Source organism: Gossypium hirsutum, chromosome A11 (assembly GCF_007990345.1).
Source record: "Gossypium hirsutum isolate 1008001.06 chromosome A11, Gossypium_hirsutum_v2.1, whole genome shotgun sequence".
NCBI classification, from domain to species: Eukaryota; Viridiplantae; Streptophyta; class Magnoliopsida; order Malvales; family Malvaceae; genus Gossypium; species Gossypium hirsutum.
This window is the reverse complement of record NC_053434.1, coordinates 24,700,491-24,713,152: the sequence shown is the minus strand read 5'-3', so window position 1 is coordinate 24,713,152 and position 12,662 is coordinate 24,700,491. Positions and strand designations below refer to the sequence as shown.

General features: G+C 32.7%; 2 protein-coding genes across 2 annotated transcripts; both read left to right on the top strand.

The window, feature by feature from the left end:
- Positions 1 to 2,874: 2,874 nt before the first annotated feature.
- LOC107895883 (cold shock domain-containing protein 3) lies at positions 2,875 to 4,146 on the top strand. The gene has a single exon (XM_016821098.2). It carries the CDS (start codon positions 3,064 to 3,066, stop codon positions 3,760 to 3,762), a length of 699 nt encoding a protein of 232 aa, XP_016676587.2. The 5' UTR covers positions 2,875 to 3,063; the 3' UTR covers positions 3,763 to 4,146.
- Positions 4,147 to 9,263: 5,117 nt separating this feature from the next.
- LOC107895893 (pathogenesis-related thaumatin-like protein 3.5) lies at positions 9,264 to 11,105 on the top strand. The gene is made up of 3 exons (XM_016821109.2): positions 9,264 to 9,456; positions 9,556 to 10,240; positions 10,568 to 11,105. The coding sequence occupies exons 1-3, from the start codon at positions 9,399 to 9,401 to the stop codon at positions 10,695 to 10,697; spliced, it is 873 nt and encodes a 290-aa protein (XP_016676598.1). The 5' UTR covers positions 9,264 to 9,398; the 3' UTR covers positions 10,698 to 11,105.
- Positions 11,106 to 12,662: the final 1,557 nt, after the last annotated feature.

Genomic DNA, 12,662 nt, shown 5'->3' with positions numbered 1-12,662 from the left:
AAATAACTCTAGATCACATCCCCGTGCAAATACCAAGAGAAATTTGAAATTCGTTATTGGCTACCAAACTACCATTAAAATAATCATTTTCTTGTGAAAGATTCTCAGCAATGCACTATCATGCAAGGCGAAAATCCACAAATGGATCAAAACAATGGACCCATAATGCCCCCTTGTGCCGTATAGAAAGAGAGGATGCGGATCACTTATTTTGTAACTCCACTTTTGCGAGGGCGATTTGGTTTGGATCTCCTTTAGGATTGCGAGCATGCTATCTGAATTCAAGGCCAATCTAAGAGCGAATAAGCATGAGCATAGAAATCATGTGGAAGGGAAGGAAAGGAGAATCGATGATGTTCACCACTATGGCCATTACCCTTTGGAAAGGCAACACATGACACCATTACGGTATTCTTGAGCAAGAACCCCCTAGAAGAGGAAAAAAGGAGAGCAACACCAACATTGTCAGAAGCTAGATTAGATTCATGTCACGACGTTTTCATCGGTAGGTGCAAAATGAACTCTTTGGTAAGTATTGTTATTTTAATAATGACACGAGACCTTAAAACGATGAAAATTATGGACGAAAGAGTTAACCATAGTCACGACATCATTTATAAGTTACTTTTAATCCGATTCATTCCGACATCCATTACTCAACACGGCATAACCTTGGCTCTAATATGAACAAAAGATAAATCAGTGAGTGGAATCCTGGATGGTAAGTTGAAGAAGGTGAACTTGAAGCCAAGCCAATATTGGATGGCATCTTGATTCCCAGGAAACCATCGCATTATATTGGTATCTGTAATGAAAGCCGTGCTGCACTTAAATGGACTTCCAAGGAAACTGTGAGAAGCCTTGCATATCCATGATATTGTCATAAATTTGAAACCGTATCAAAAAAAAGTATAATTTCTATGTGTGGATCTATTATCCCTTATATAGAGAGAGAGTGAATATAAAAAATAATATAATACCTTTTAGCTCAAATGGTAAAATAAAGGTTTGAAAATCATAATGAAATCCTATTATTTATGAGTTTATGAGTTTTTATTAATTTTTTATAAATTGTAAAATGACAAAAAATACTCTTATAATAACATAATTTATTTTGTAAAAAAATATTAATACTTCACTTGTGACATCAACTTAGTAAAAAATTTAATATACAATAAATAACTAGACCTGATAATGGCCGGGCCACCAGGCCTGAAGGCCCGCCCGAATGTGGTAGGGTTTGAGAAAAATATAAGCCTGGAAAATGGGCTTAGACAAAAAAGATAAGGTCGTTTTAAAAAACGAGCAGGGCCTCGGGTATGGTATATTTGGCTCGAGCCTGGCCCGAATCACTAAAAGATAAAAAAATTCTGCTCTTTTTTTTGTTTTATTTTTTAATGTTATTTTCTTGTTGTTTTCTCCATATTTTGCTACCATTTTACTATTATGTTGCTACTATTTTATTATTATTATTTGGATATTGTATAAAACTTATTTTATTGTTAATTTTGTTATTATTTTAAAGGCATTTGCTTGTTAAGTTGTATTTATCTTAGTGTTATTTAAGTCTTTGTTGGGAAATATTTATTTTGATATTTTTAGTATTTTTGATGTATTATATATATTTAAAAATTATATAAAAATAATATAAAAATTAATACGGGCTGGTCAGGTTGAGCCCAGGTTTTAGCATTTTTATCTGGGTTGGGCTTGGACAAAATTTTAGGCCCATTTTTCAGGTCGGGTCAGGCCGGGCCTAGAAAATGCTCCTGAATTTTTAGTTTAGCCCGACTCGACCCGGCCAATGAGCACCTCTATAAATAACATCAACTCAATTAGAAATCCATATGGTATAAATTATAGGGTAAACTATTCATATATTCATCTAAGTTTTAGCGCATCTTATTTTGGTCACCAAATTTTTTATTTTGTTAATTTAGTCATTCTCGTTAAGTAAATTTCACATTTTAGTCACTCTAGTGTTAAAATGCATTTGGTCATCAAATGGAATGTTGACATGGCTTGATATAATAACAAATTGGTAAACTATACAAATGGTCACCCAACTATGCCCATGTTCTTGTTTTGATCACCCAACTTTAAAATTTTTCAATTTAGACATTAACATTAAAATTCATTTCTATTTTGGTCACCCGCTATTAAATTGATAACAAAAAGTCTTTTTCTAACTGGTATAATAATATTTCATCCTTAATATTTAAATATTCTATAAATTTGATCCTAATTATTAATATTTCAATAAATTTAACCCTTCACATTTTCAAATTCTATCAATTTTGATCATAATTCTATTTGCATTGAAAGAATATCATACTTATCAAGAAAACATCACAAATAAGAAAGGCCAATAGTAAATGAAGCTAAACAGCACAAAATAAAGCAATTTTCACCGAACAAAAACCACAAAATTTGAACTTTATGCTATTTTAAGTGAAAAGCAAATTACTTTTTTACTAAACTTGTTACTATTTAGAATTATAATTAAATTGATAGAATATGTAAGTATTAAAGATTAAATGTGTTATTATACTAATTAGAAAAAAGCTTTCTGTTATTAATTTAATGGCTAGTAACAAAAACAAAAACGAATTCAAGCATTAATACCTAAATTAAAAATTTTTAAAGTTGGGTGAACATTTGTATAGTTTACCTTAACAAATTTAGCCTTTAATATTTACCCATTTTACTAATCTAATCTTAATTTTAAATATTCAACAAATTTAACCCTTAATAATTATGCTTAATTATAAAATTTAAAAATATATATACAATAATAAAAATACATAAAAATTCAAATATATATATATATATAATAGATTATAATGATATCATTCATACGCCTAGAACTGGCCAGCCCGACCATAATCAGTTAATCACCTGTAACCGTAAGTGAGGAGGACTGAGAGAGTCGAAGAGGGAAACGTAGAATTCGGACATTGGGCTTCTTTTCCTCATATAAATTCCCCCACTTCTTTCTTTTACCATCAAAACCCTAATAACAACTCCAAAGTTTCTTCCTTTAACGTCCCAACTTTATCGCTAATGGCTGAACAACAACAAGATCAACTGCAACACAGATCCGCCGGAAAGGTTCTCTGGTTCAATGACCAAAAAGGCTTTGGATTTATTCGAACTGGCGATGGAGGCGAGGATCTCTTCGTCCATCATTCTTCAATCAAATCCATAGGCTATCGTAGCCTTGCTGAGGGCGAATCCGTTGAGTTCACTATCTCCCAAGGCAACGGTGGCAAGACTCAGGCTGTTGATGTCATCGCCGTAGGTGGCTCTGCCATCAGTAAGAAGGACAGTCGCAGTGGTGGCGGTTGGAGAGGCGGAAACGATCGGAGGAATGGCACCGGCGGTTGCTATAACTGCGGGGATTTGAATCATCTTGCCAGAGATTGTAGTAACAACGTTAACGATGATTACAATCATTCCCCTAGAGGCAATGGCGGTGGCTCTTCTTGTTATAAATGCGGCGAGCCAGGGCATTTTGCGAGGGAGTGTAGGAGAGATAGCGGCGGCGCTGCCGGTGGTGGAAGTGGGAAGTGTTACAACTGTGGAAAATTTGGGCACTTTGCTAGAGACTGTAACAGAAACAGTGGGGGATGCTGTTTTACGTGTGGAGGGTTTGGGCATTTGGCGAGGGATTGTAACAGCAACAGGGGAACGGAATGTTTTAAATGCGGTGAGGCAGGGCATTATGCGAGGGAGTGTCCAAACCTGAAGGCTTTGTCTTAATTGGGATCGAAAAGACAAAAGAAAAAAAAAGTAAATATTTCTCTTCTATGTTTTGGGGTTCTAGATCTTTTTTTGGGAGGTTATACATAAGTTTGTTCTGAATTATCCAGCTTCTTTTTTCCCCCTTTTTCCTGGAGAGAATTTTGCCAGTTTGGTACATAGATGAGCTGGTTCTGATAAGGATTTAGTGGTTATTGCCTGTGATTTGAGCAGCTTCTATTTTCAAGTGTGAATGAGTTAACGTTTTCTATGTTCATATCTATAATGCAAATTGTCTTCCATTCATCATTTATGTTCTGCAATACGTTGTAGTCTAAACTTGGTGGAATTTCATGCTCCTTTTCTGCAATAATATTTTATTGGCACTTGGTTTGATGCACCCTACATTATTGTTACATATTAGTCGCTTATATCTTGTTTTTCCTTTGATGTTAAGCCCTTGTTTAGGGGCTCGGATATAGTCTTGATAGTTCTCAATCTGATTGAGGCTTGTTAGGATTTAACAGGGCTTCATCCTGCCTCTTGTTCGGCAATGACTGATAAATCTTAATAGCTGTTGAATTGTTGATGTTGATGCTAGAGATCCATGCATGAACATGAACGAGCTTTTTGCCTGTATTGTGTTACTTGTGTAGTTACTAGATGGTGGAGAGTATTGTGATCAGTGTTTGTTAAATGAGACGGTATTTATGTTATGTGAGTAATGCTGAAGTACATAAAGTTCAATTTCTTAACTTTAAAATAAAATAAAATTAAAATTAAATACAGGCTAAATGTGATATTACTCACATAAGTATTAAACCTTTAAACTTGTCATATAAAAGTCTTTAACTTTTTACAAAAGTGTTAAAATGAGGGTTTTTTACACACTTCAACCTAGCTTGAATAAAAATTAGGTGAAAGTTAATATATTTAGCATAAAATAATGATAGATGAATCAAATAATGCTTGAAAAGAAAAGAAAAATAATTAAAAAAAAATTTGAGACCCAATATGCAGCATCTGAAAAGCTCTTATTTGAACCCTTTAAAAAATGTTTGACCCTTATTTGAGTACTTTAAATAAGATTTGGTTCTTATTTGACCATTTGGCCTTCATTTGAGCACTTGTGTAAAAGTTAAAGCCCTTTATATGACTATTTTAAAATGCTTAACTATTATGTGAATAACCCTTAAGAGGTTAAACTCCAATTTAAGCATTTAGTTCTTATTTAATTGATTTAAATTTATTATAAAATTAATAATTGTCAAAAAATAATTTTTGAAATAAAATATAATAAATTATTTTAAATATAATTAATAACCTATATAATATATGAAATTATAAAAGGTAAAACCTTTTTGTTGTTATTTAGTTTTTTTAAAGAATTCATTATAAATATTTTATTGTTTATAACATTATTAATATAAAATTTTGATTTTTTATTGTTAATTTTATTTATTTATTTAGATATTTTTATTGTTAAAAATATTATCTAACTAAAAATTTGTGTAATGAGAAAAAATCAGTTTTTTTATAATAAAAACATAGGAAATCAAAAAACAGTTTTCAATTTTTTATTGTTTGAAAATTGGAAAATAAGTTGGGAGAATATAACTAAAAATTTGTTTTCATTAATAAAAATAGTGAAAAAAAGTTTGGTAAAAACATAAAATAAAATCAAAAGTTTTATATTTGTATAGATTCGACTCAAGACATCAAATTTAATATTTGAAAGTTTTGAAAGAAAATGAATATATATGAGATTATATAGATTTGAACCATGACCAATTTATTTAAAATTAAAAATTATTATTTTTTCATCATTTTTACTTTTACAAAGTATTTTTAATGAAAACAATGAAACTATTTTTCTATTGTTTTCATTGTTTCTTAATTCTCACATATTTTTATTTTTAAAAAATTTTAATCAAATACATTTTCTTCAATATTTTCTATTTTCTAAAATACCGAAAACAATCCTTGTTTTTTGAAACTAAACGGAACTCTAATTGGGTTTAAGAAGTATCTAATGGTGTTTTTTGTACTTCTCACGTCAAACCAATTTTTTTTGCTTTGCAAAAATTAGTTTAAGTACCAAATTATAAATTGGGTAAACTGTTATTCTAAAGTAAGGTTTGTCTTATTTTGGTCATTTTAATTTTTTTTCAATTTAATCACTCTAAATAAGATAGTTGTGCAAATTAGTCATTGTCATTAAAATTTTCGTTTTATTTTATTGAATTGCTGATATGACATATTAGTCCATTGAGTGGTTGACATGTGGCACTTTTCGTTAATTTTTAACTAAAGTTTAAGAACCTCTCTATAAAGTTTAGGGGGGAATTTGGCTAATTATAAGGAGGTGCTTAAACTTTAGTCAAAAGTCAATGAAAAATGCCACATGTCAACTACTCAATGGACTAATGTGCCACAACAGCAATTTGATAAAAGAAAACAAAAATGTTAACAGTAGCGACTAATTTACACAATTATTTTATTTAAAGTTACTAAATTGAGAAAAAAAATTGGAATAACTAAAATATGATAAACCCTATTTTAGAATGACCATGGATGTAGTTTGCCCTTATAAATTTATCCCCATTTATATTAACTATAAATTATACATATGATTTATATATTCGGATTGAATTTTAAAAATAATTTATATTAATTGTTTAAAAATTATTTAAAACTCATATTTACATCATAATATTAACAACGAGGTACCGTAAAATCATTTAATATATTGTATTATAATCTAAATTAAATATCTATTAAATTCAAAATAATAAAAACATGACATCATGGTAATAATAATAAAGAGTTGGAGAAAAAAATATACTTTACATTACTCCATCACTTATGAACTTATTTATTTTATTTTAATATCGAAAATATAATTTATATATTCAAATGTTAAAATTAATTTATTTTAATTTTATAATATTAATTTAAATATAATATTTTTCACCCCTTTTCAAAATCAATGCAACTGTGCATAAAAAAATAAGAATTTATAGTGTGATGGGGGCGCCCCAGCGTCTACCCCAAAACCACATTGAAAATGCTGAAACTAGTTGAGAGTTTGAAAATAGACATTGATTCTGTCAACTGTTTATATTCATGGATTAATGATTAAACCCGATCCGATCGCAGTTTATATCTATTGGTGACGAATAGATTAGTACTAAACTAGCACAGCAAGTTCACAATTGCCGTCAAGTTGCTTGGGTGTCTGCAAAGGTTTAATATTTGATGGAAGTCTTTTCCCCTCCTTTAAAGTCCAGATTTCCCGATGCTCACTTTATATATATGTATGAAGAGGAAAATCCCAGTTCTAGGTCAGGTGAGCTGAATAAAGCTTACCATATATATATATTATCCTTCTCTTTATTCGCTTTAATGATAATATTCCCGAAGTAGACCCATACCTATTAGTATCAGCTACATACTCCCTTTTCACTCCAACATATTGGAGCCCCATTTAGACTGATATCTTATCACGTATACGTGAATACTTAAAAAGGAAACAATTTTAAATTATGTATCACGAGATGAATTGATTGAGGTCAGGAGGAGAAACAAGTTGCGCAATTGTCATACCCTGCCTAACCCTGGATAACTTGCACATCAGATGAACCCTGGTTATGAACTTGTGTTTCAGTCCACTGCACATCTCGAGATTCCTTGATTCGTTCAAAATTTTTGAAATAAACCGTACGTGGTCTGAAACTGCAAGGCTGGTGGGGGCTTTGTCCTTTGTTTCCTCGTTCCATGTTCATGTTGTTTGATTTGTGTGTAAGTTTGGAGCCGTCCTTTGTGTAGGCTTAAGGGGGAGAGTCAATTCAGAGGACAGCAGCAGCAGAATCCCTATGTGGCTTCATAAATACTTCCAAAACCCTATCTTAATATAATCATTTAATGTTTACTATTTTTGTGTTTGCTTATGGCGGCCGAGTTTAACCATTTGCAGGTTCAGCATGTGACACTGCCACTGCCTCAGCAACACATATGCGCCTTGCACCCATATCTCTCTTCCCTATCACTTCACATTAGGGGTGTTCATTCGGTTAACCGACCGGTTAACCGACCCGAAATTACTATAACCGAATTAACTGACTTTCTAAAAATTTTAACCGTTAACCGAACCGATTTTTTTTTAAAAAAATTTAACCGAACCAAAATTTTTTCGGTTAATAAGGTCGGTTAACCGAATTAATCGAAAATTATGTATTTTTTATTTTTGGTTAAAAATTACCCGAATTACCCGAATTACCCGAATTAACCGAATTAACAGAATTAACCGAATTACCGAAAAATACCCGAATTTTTTTTATTTTTTATTTTTAAAATTTAAAAAATTTATAAATTATTAAAGTAAATTGGGTTTTAGACTTTAGTAAATTGGGTTATCTTTTAGTTTTAGTTTTATTGGATTGGGTAATTGGGTAAACTTTAGTTTTAGTTTTATTGGGTTGGGTAATTGAGTTTGGGTTGGGTTGGATAATTTTATTTATTAATTTTTTCGGTTAACCGAAAATTTTCGGTTAACCGACCGGTTTCGAACCGAATTAACCGTTAACCGAAAAATCATAAAAAATTAACCGACCCCCGACCGAAAAAATTCGGTTAACCGACCGATTAACCGAATTCGGTCGGTTAACCGAATTTTTTCGGTTTTACCCGAATTATGCACACCCCTACTTCACATGGTACCCACATCTTCATACACAATTTTTTATTTGAGAATTCCGGTCCCCCTTAACTTTTATTTAAATTAAGTTGGATCCAATCTTTTAAATAAATGTTAAAAGTTTTTATAGTACTTAACATGAAATTTCATTTAGCCAGTCAATCCAACATATCTCAATTCATATCATGTTATTAATCCTTATATTATATGTGGTTATTGATTTAATTTTTATATTTTTAAAATTTTTAAATTTTAACCCTAGTTATATAGTAACTATTAAATTACGATATTTTTAAAATTTTATATGGCAAACATATTATTGGGTATGATATTATCTTAACTTGTTATTTTTATAAAATATTTAAAAAAATACGTTATTTTAATTAATAAATTTAATGATTATTAATTTAAAATTAAAATTTTATAATTCAAAAAGTATAGGAACTAAAAATGTCAAAGTGAATAACACGAACTAAATCAATAACAAAATTTTGACCTCACCAATTTAATTAATATGAGAATTTAAATCTTAAAAAATTGAAAATTAAATTCACAAATCACGAGTTAAGGATTAATAGTAAAATTGATGGATTAAAGAAACGTGAGATGCAGTCCTATAATGACTGAAAACAATATTCGATCAATCCAATGAAATTATGAAATAAAAATGAACCCCTTTTCTACTCCCTTTCATCATACTTCGTCCATTCATTTTTAATATTCTTTTCTCGGAATAATAATCGAAAAATAAGAAACTAAAAAAAAAAAAGGTCGGTGACACGTGGATAGCGTTACCAGCTTCCAATGTTTCCAATTTGATACTCAACCTTTATGCTTTCCTACTATATATATAAACACTCATAGTCGGCCAATGCCCCATCTTATACCAAATTAAATTTTACACCAAGTGCTACCAAATCTAGTTTTTTCGTATTCTTCTTTGTTCTTTCTTCCTCATTCAATGGCTATTCTTCAGCTTTCCATTACGTTGGCCATGTTCTTCCTTCAACTGTTATCAGGTCATTCATGAACTCACACTTCACTTACCATTTGCCCAGCTATAATTTCTCATTGGTTGATGTTGGTTTTAATTTTAGATTGGTTTTCGTGTTTTACAGGTGCTCATTCATCGACGTTTTCTATCGTAAACAAATGCAGCTATACCGTTTGGCCGGGGGTGCTATCAGGTGCTGGAACCCCACAAATTTCACCTACAGGCTTCGCACTTCAACCCGGCCAATCGACGTCCATCCCTGTTCCAACATCTTGGTCGGGTCGGATATGGGGTCGAACCCTTTGCACCGAAGATTCATCCGGTAAGTTCTCTTGTCTCACCGGAGACTGCGGCTCATCGACACTTGAATGCTCTGGTGGTGCAATCCCTCCTGCCACCCTTGCGGAGTTTACACTCAATGGTGCTGGGGGAATGGATTTCTTTGATGTCAGCCTTGTTGATGGTTACAATCTACCAATGATGATATCCCCACAAGGTGGAACTGGAGTTAACTGTACCTCAGCTGGATGTGCTGCGGATTTGAACGGTGACTGTCCTATGGAGCTTAAGGTTGTCGATGGGAGTGAAGGGGTTGCATGTAAGAGTGCCTGCGATGCTTTTGGGGACCCCCAATATTGCTGCAGTGGAGCTTATGCTACCCCAAATACGTGCAAGCCCAGTTCTTACTCGCAATTCTTCAAAACAGCGTGTCCCACAGCTTATAGCTACGCCTATGATGATGGAACCAGCACCTTCACTTGCACTGGTGCAGATTATGTTATTACTTTCTGCCCTTCCCCTTCCACCAGGTAATAAACTAATAATCATTTGTCACACCCTAAATCTTATAGTTGAAATTTCTTTATTCCCAAAAGGTTTTTCAGTTTCCAAGTCGGTTAAGGGAGTCACATGGGGGACCTCAAATTGATTGGTCCCAGATATGGCTTCCACGTTCATATTTTAAATGCTTTATTTATATATTCATGTGTATGCTTCAAGTCTAAAAAATCAGCACCGTCCCATGCTGCAACTGCTGAACGCCATTTGTATTTATACGCAACCATTTCATCACATCACATGCTTTAAATTTGTTGGTTGGATTTTGGCAGCTGACTTGATTTGCGTTTGTTTTGCAGTGTGAAATCCTCCAATCCCATGGCGGTTGACATCTCATCAACGGGTTCCCAGCCTACTTCATCAGCTTTCATTGGTGGTGCCATCACCACCACTTTGGCGGTATTTTGGCAGTTGCGGCATCTCTTTTGAGAAATGACAACCATTTTTAATACGGTCACCTTGACCACTCCGCAAAGATGGGTCCCAGCAATTTGCAGGCCACTGTCCAAACATCCAATAATATTAATCACGGACCTGCAATTTCCATCTCCAACTTGAAAGAAAATCTCTCTTTAGTATAGGAACAAAAGATAGAAATATATTCATATAAGATACATATCGGCTACTTTTTCAGACAGAATCTATTGAAGGAAAAAGAGCTGGCAAATTGAGGGCTTATTCTTCGATTGATTTAGTAATGAATTTGTAGGAAGAGACAATGATTAGTTGGCTACATAAAAATTTTTTTAGCAAGTGCCTCCTATTTCTTTCCTAATGCCAACGGAGACGAGTTCATTTGTCACTATTTGTTTATAATGAAGTTCATTTTCTTTTTTCTTTTCCCTGTTTCCTATAACAGATGACAGTTATATAATTATTTTTTTTGTTTAAGATTTGGCAATCACAACTCATAACCTAATTATTTTACCAATCATGATTGTTAAATAATTGATTACATTTGATGTAGTCCAAACAATAATTGATTACATTTGATGTAGTCCAAATATCAATTTCTTAAGAGGTGGATATGAGTATGTTAATTTATACATGAATGATGCGAATTTTTTTTTGTCATTTTACCAAAAAAACCCTTTTCTAAAAATATTTACGGAAATGGGTCAGCTTTTTGATTATTTACCGGAAAGGGTCGAATTCCCTGAAAATACGTTCACGTCAACGCGATCTCAGGTGATGTGTCAGTAAAATGCTTCCCTGGGGGAGCATTTTGTCCCGATTTTTTACTCCCAACGGTTACCTTTTTTTTTGACCGTTTGGACTCTAACGGTAAAAAAAAATATAAAACCCCCCTTTCATTTTTTTCACACTAAAATCCTTTCAAAATTCTCTCAAAGCACTCTTTAATTTTTTTCAAAAAAGCTCTATTTAAAATTTTCTGAATTAGTTTTTTTTTTAAATTAAAAAATATTCGATCGTGTTAACAATGGCCGGAGAATTAATTCATCTCGATAAAGAACACATCTCCGTCGAACAAATGAAAATGGTAAGTGTTAATTTTAATTTTTCAATATTATTTAATATTTTTTCATTTATGCAATTTTAATTAATTTTTATTTTATAATTTTTTATAACAGTCTGTAAATCGGGTGTTGCAATGCAATATCCGTAATATGTCTGGTCCTCCATTACCATTGATAGAGAATTACCTGCGGGAAGCGAGTTTTTGGCACATGGCTACAAGTTTTTGGACCCAAAACTAATCAGTGCGTTGATAGAGAGGTGGAGACCCGAGATGCACACTTTCCATCTTCCATGCGGAGAGTGTACTATCACTTTAGAAAATGTGCAGTTGCAATTGAGATTGCTGGTGGATGGGTACGCAGTCACCAGGTCTGCTCAATCTGCTGATTGGGAAGCCGTATGCTACGAGCTTTTGGGTGATATTCCGGATAATATTAATGGAGGTCAGATCGAGATGGGCTGGTTACGAGACACATTCCTAGAGCCGGATAATTATTTGACTGAACTAGAAAGAATACGATATGCTTGGGCATACATTCTTGAGATGATTGGAGGTTATTTGACGCTGAACTTGTCATGAAACCTTGTACATTTGAGATGGCTGCTGAAACTCTTAATTTTAGAGCAGATGGTGAATTTAGTTGGGGGTCTGCCATGTTAGCAAAATTATACAAGGAGATGTGCGGGGCGACGCAACCGAATAAAGCCAAAATCGGAGGTTGCCTATCACTACTGCAATCATGGGCACAGTTTTGCTTTCCATTTTTATGTCTTCGAGTGGACCACCCATATACATTCCCACTTATAACAAGGAAAATTTTGTATTAGATTTTACAATTATTACGTAGATTTAAATATAATTGTATGCTAAAAATTTATTTAATTAGATGGAACCATTCAGCGAGTTATGTTGGA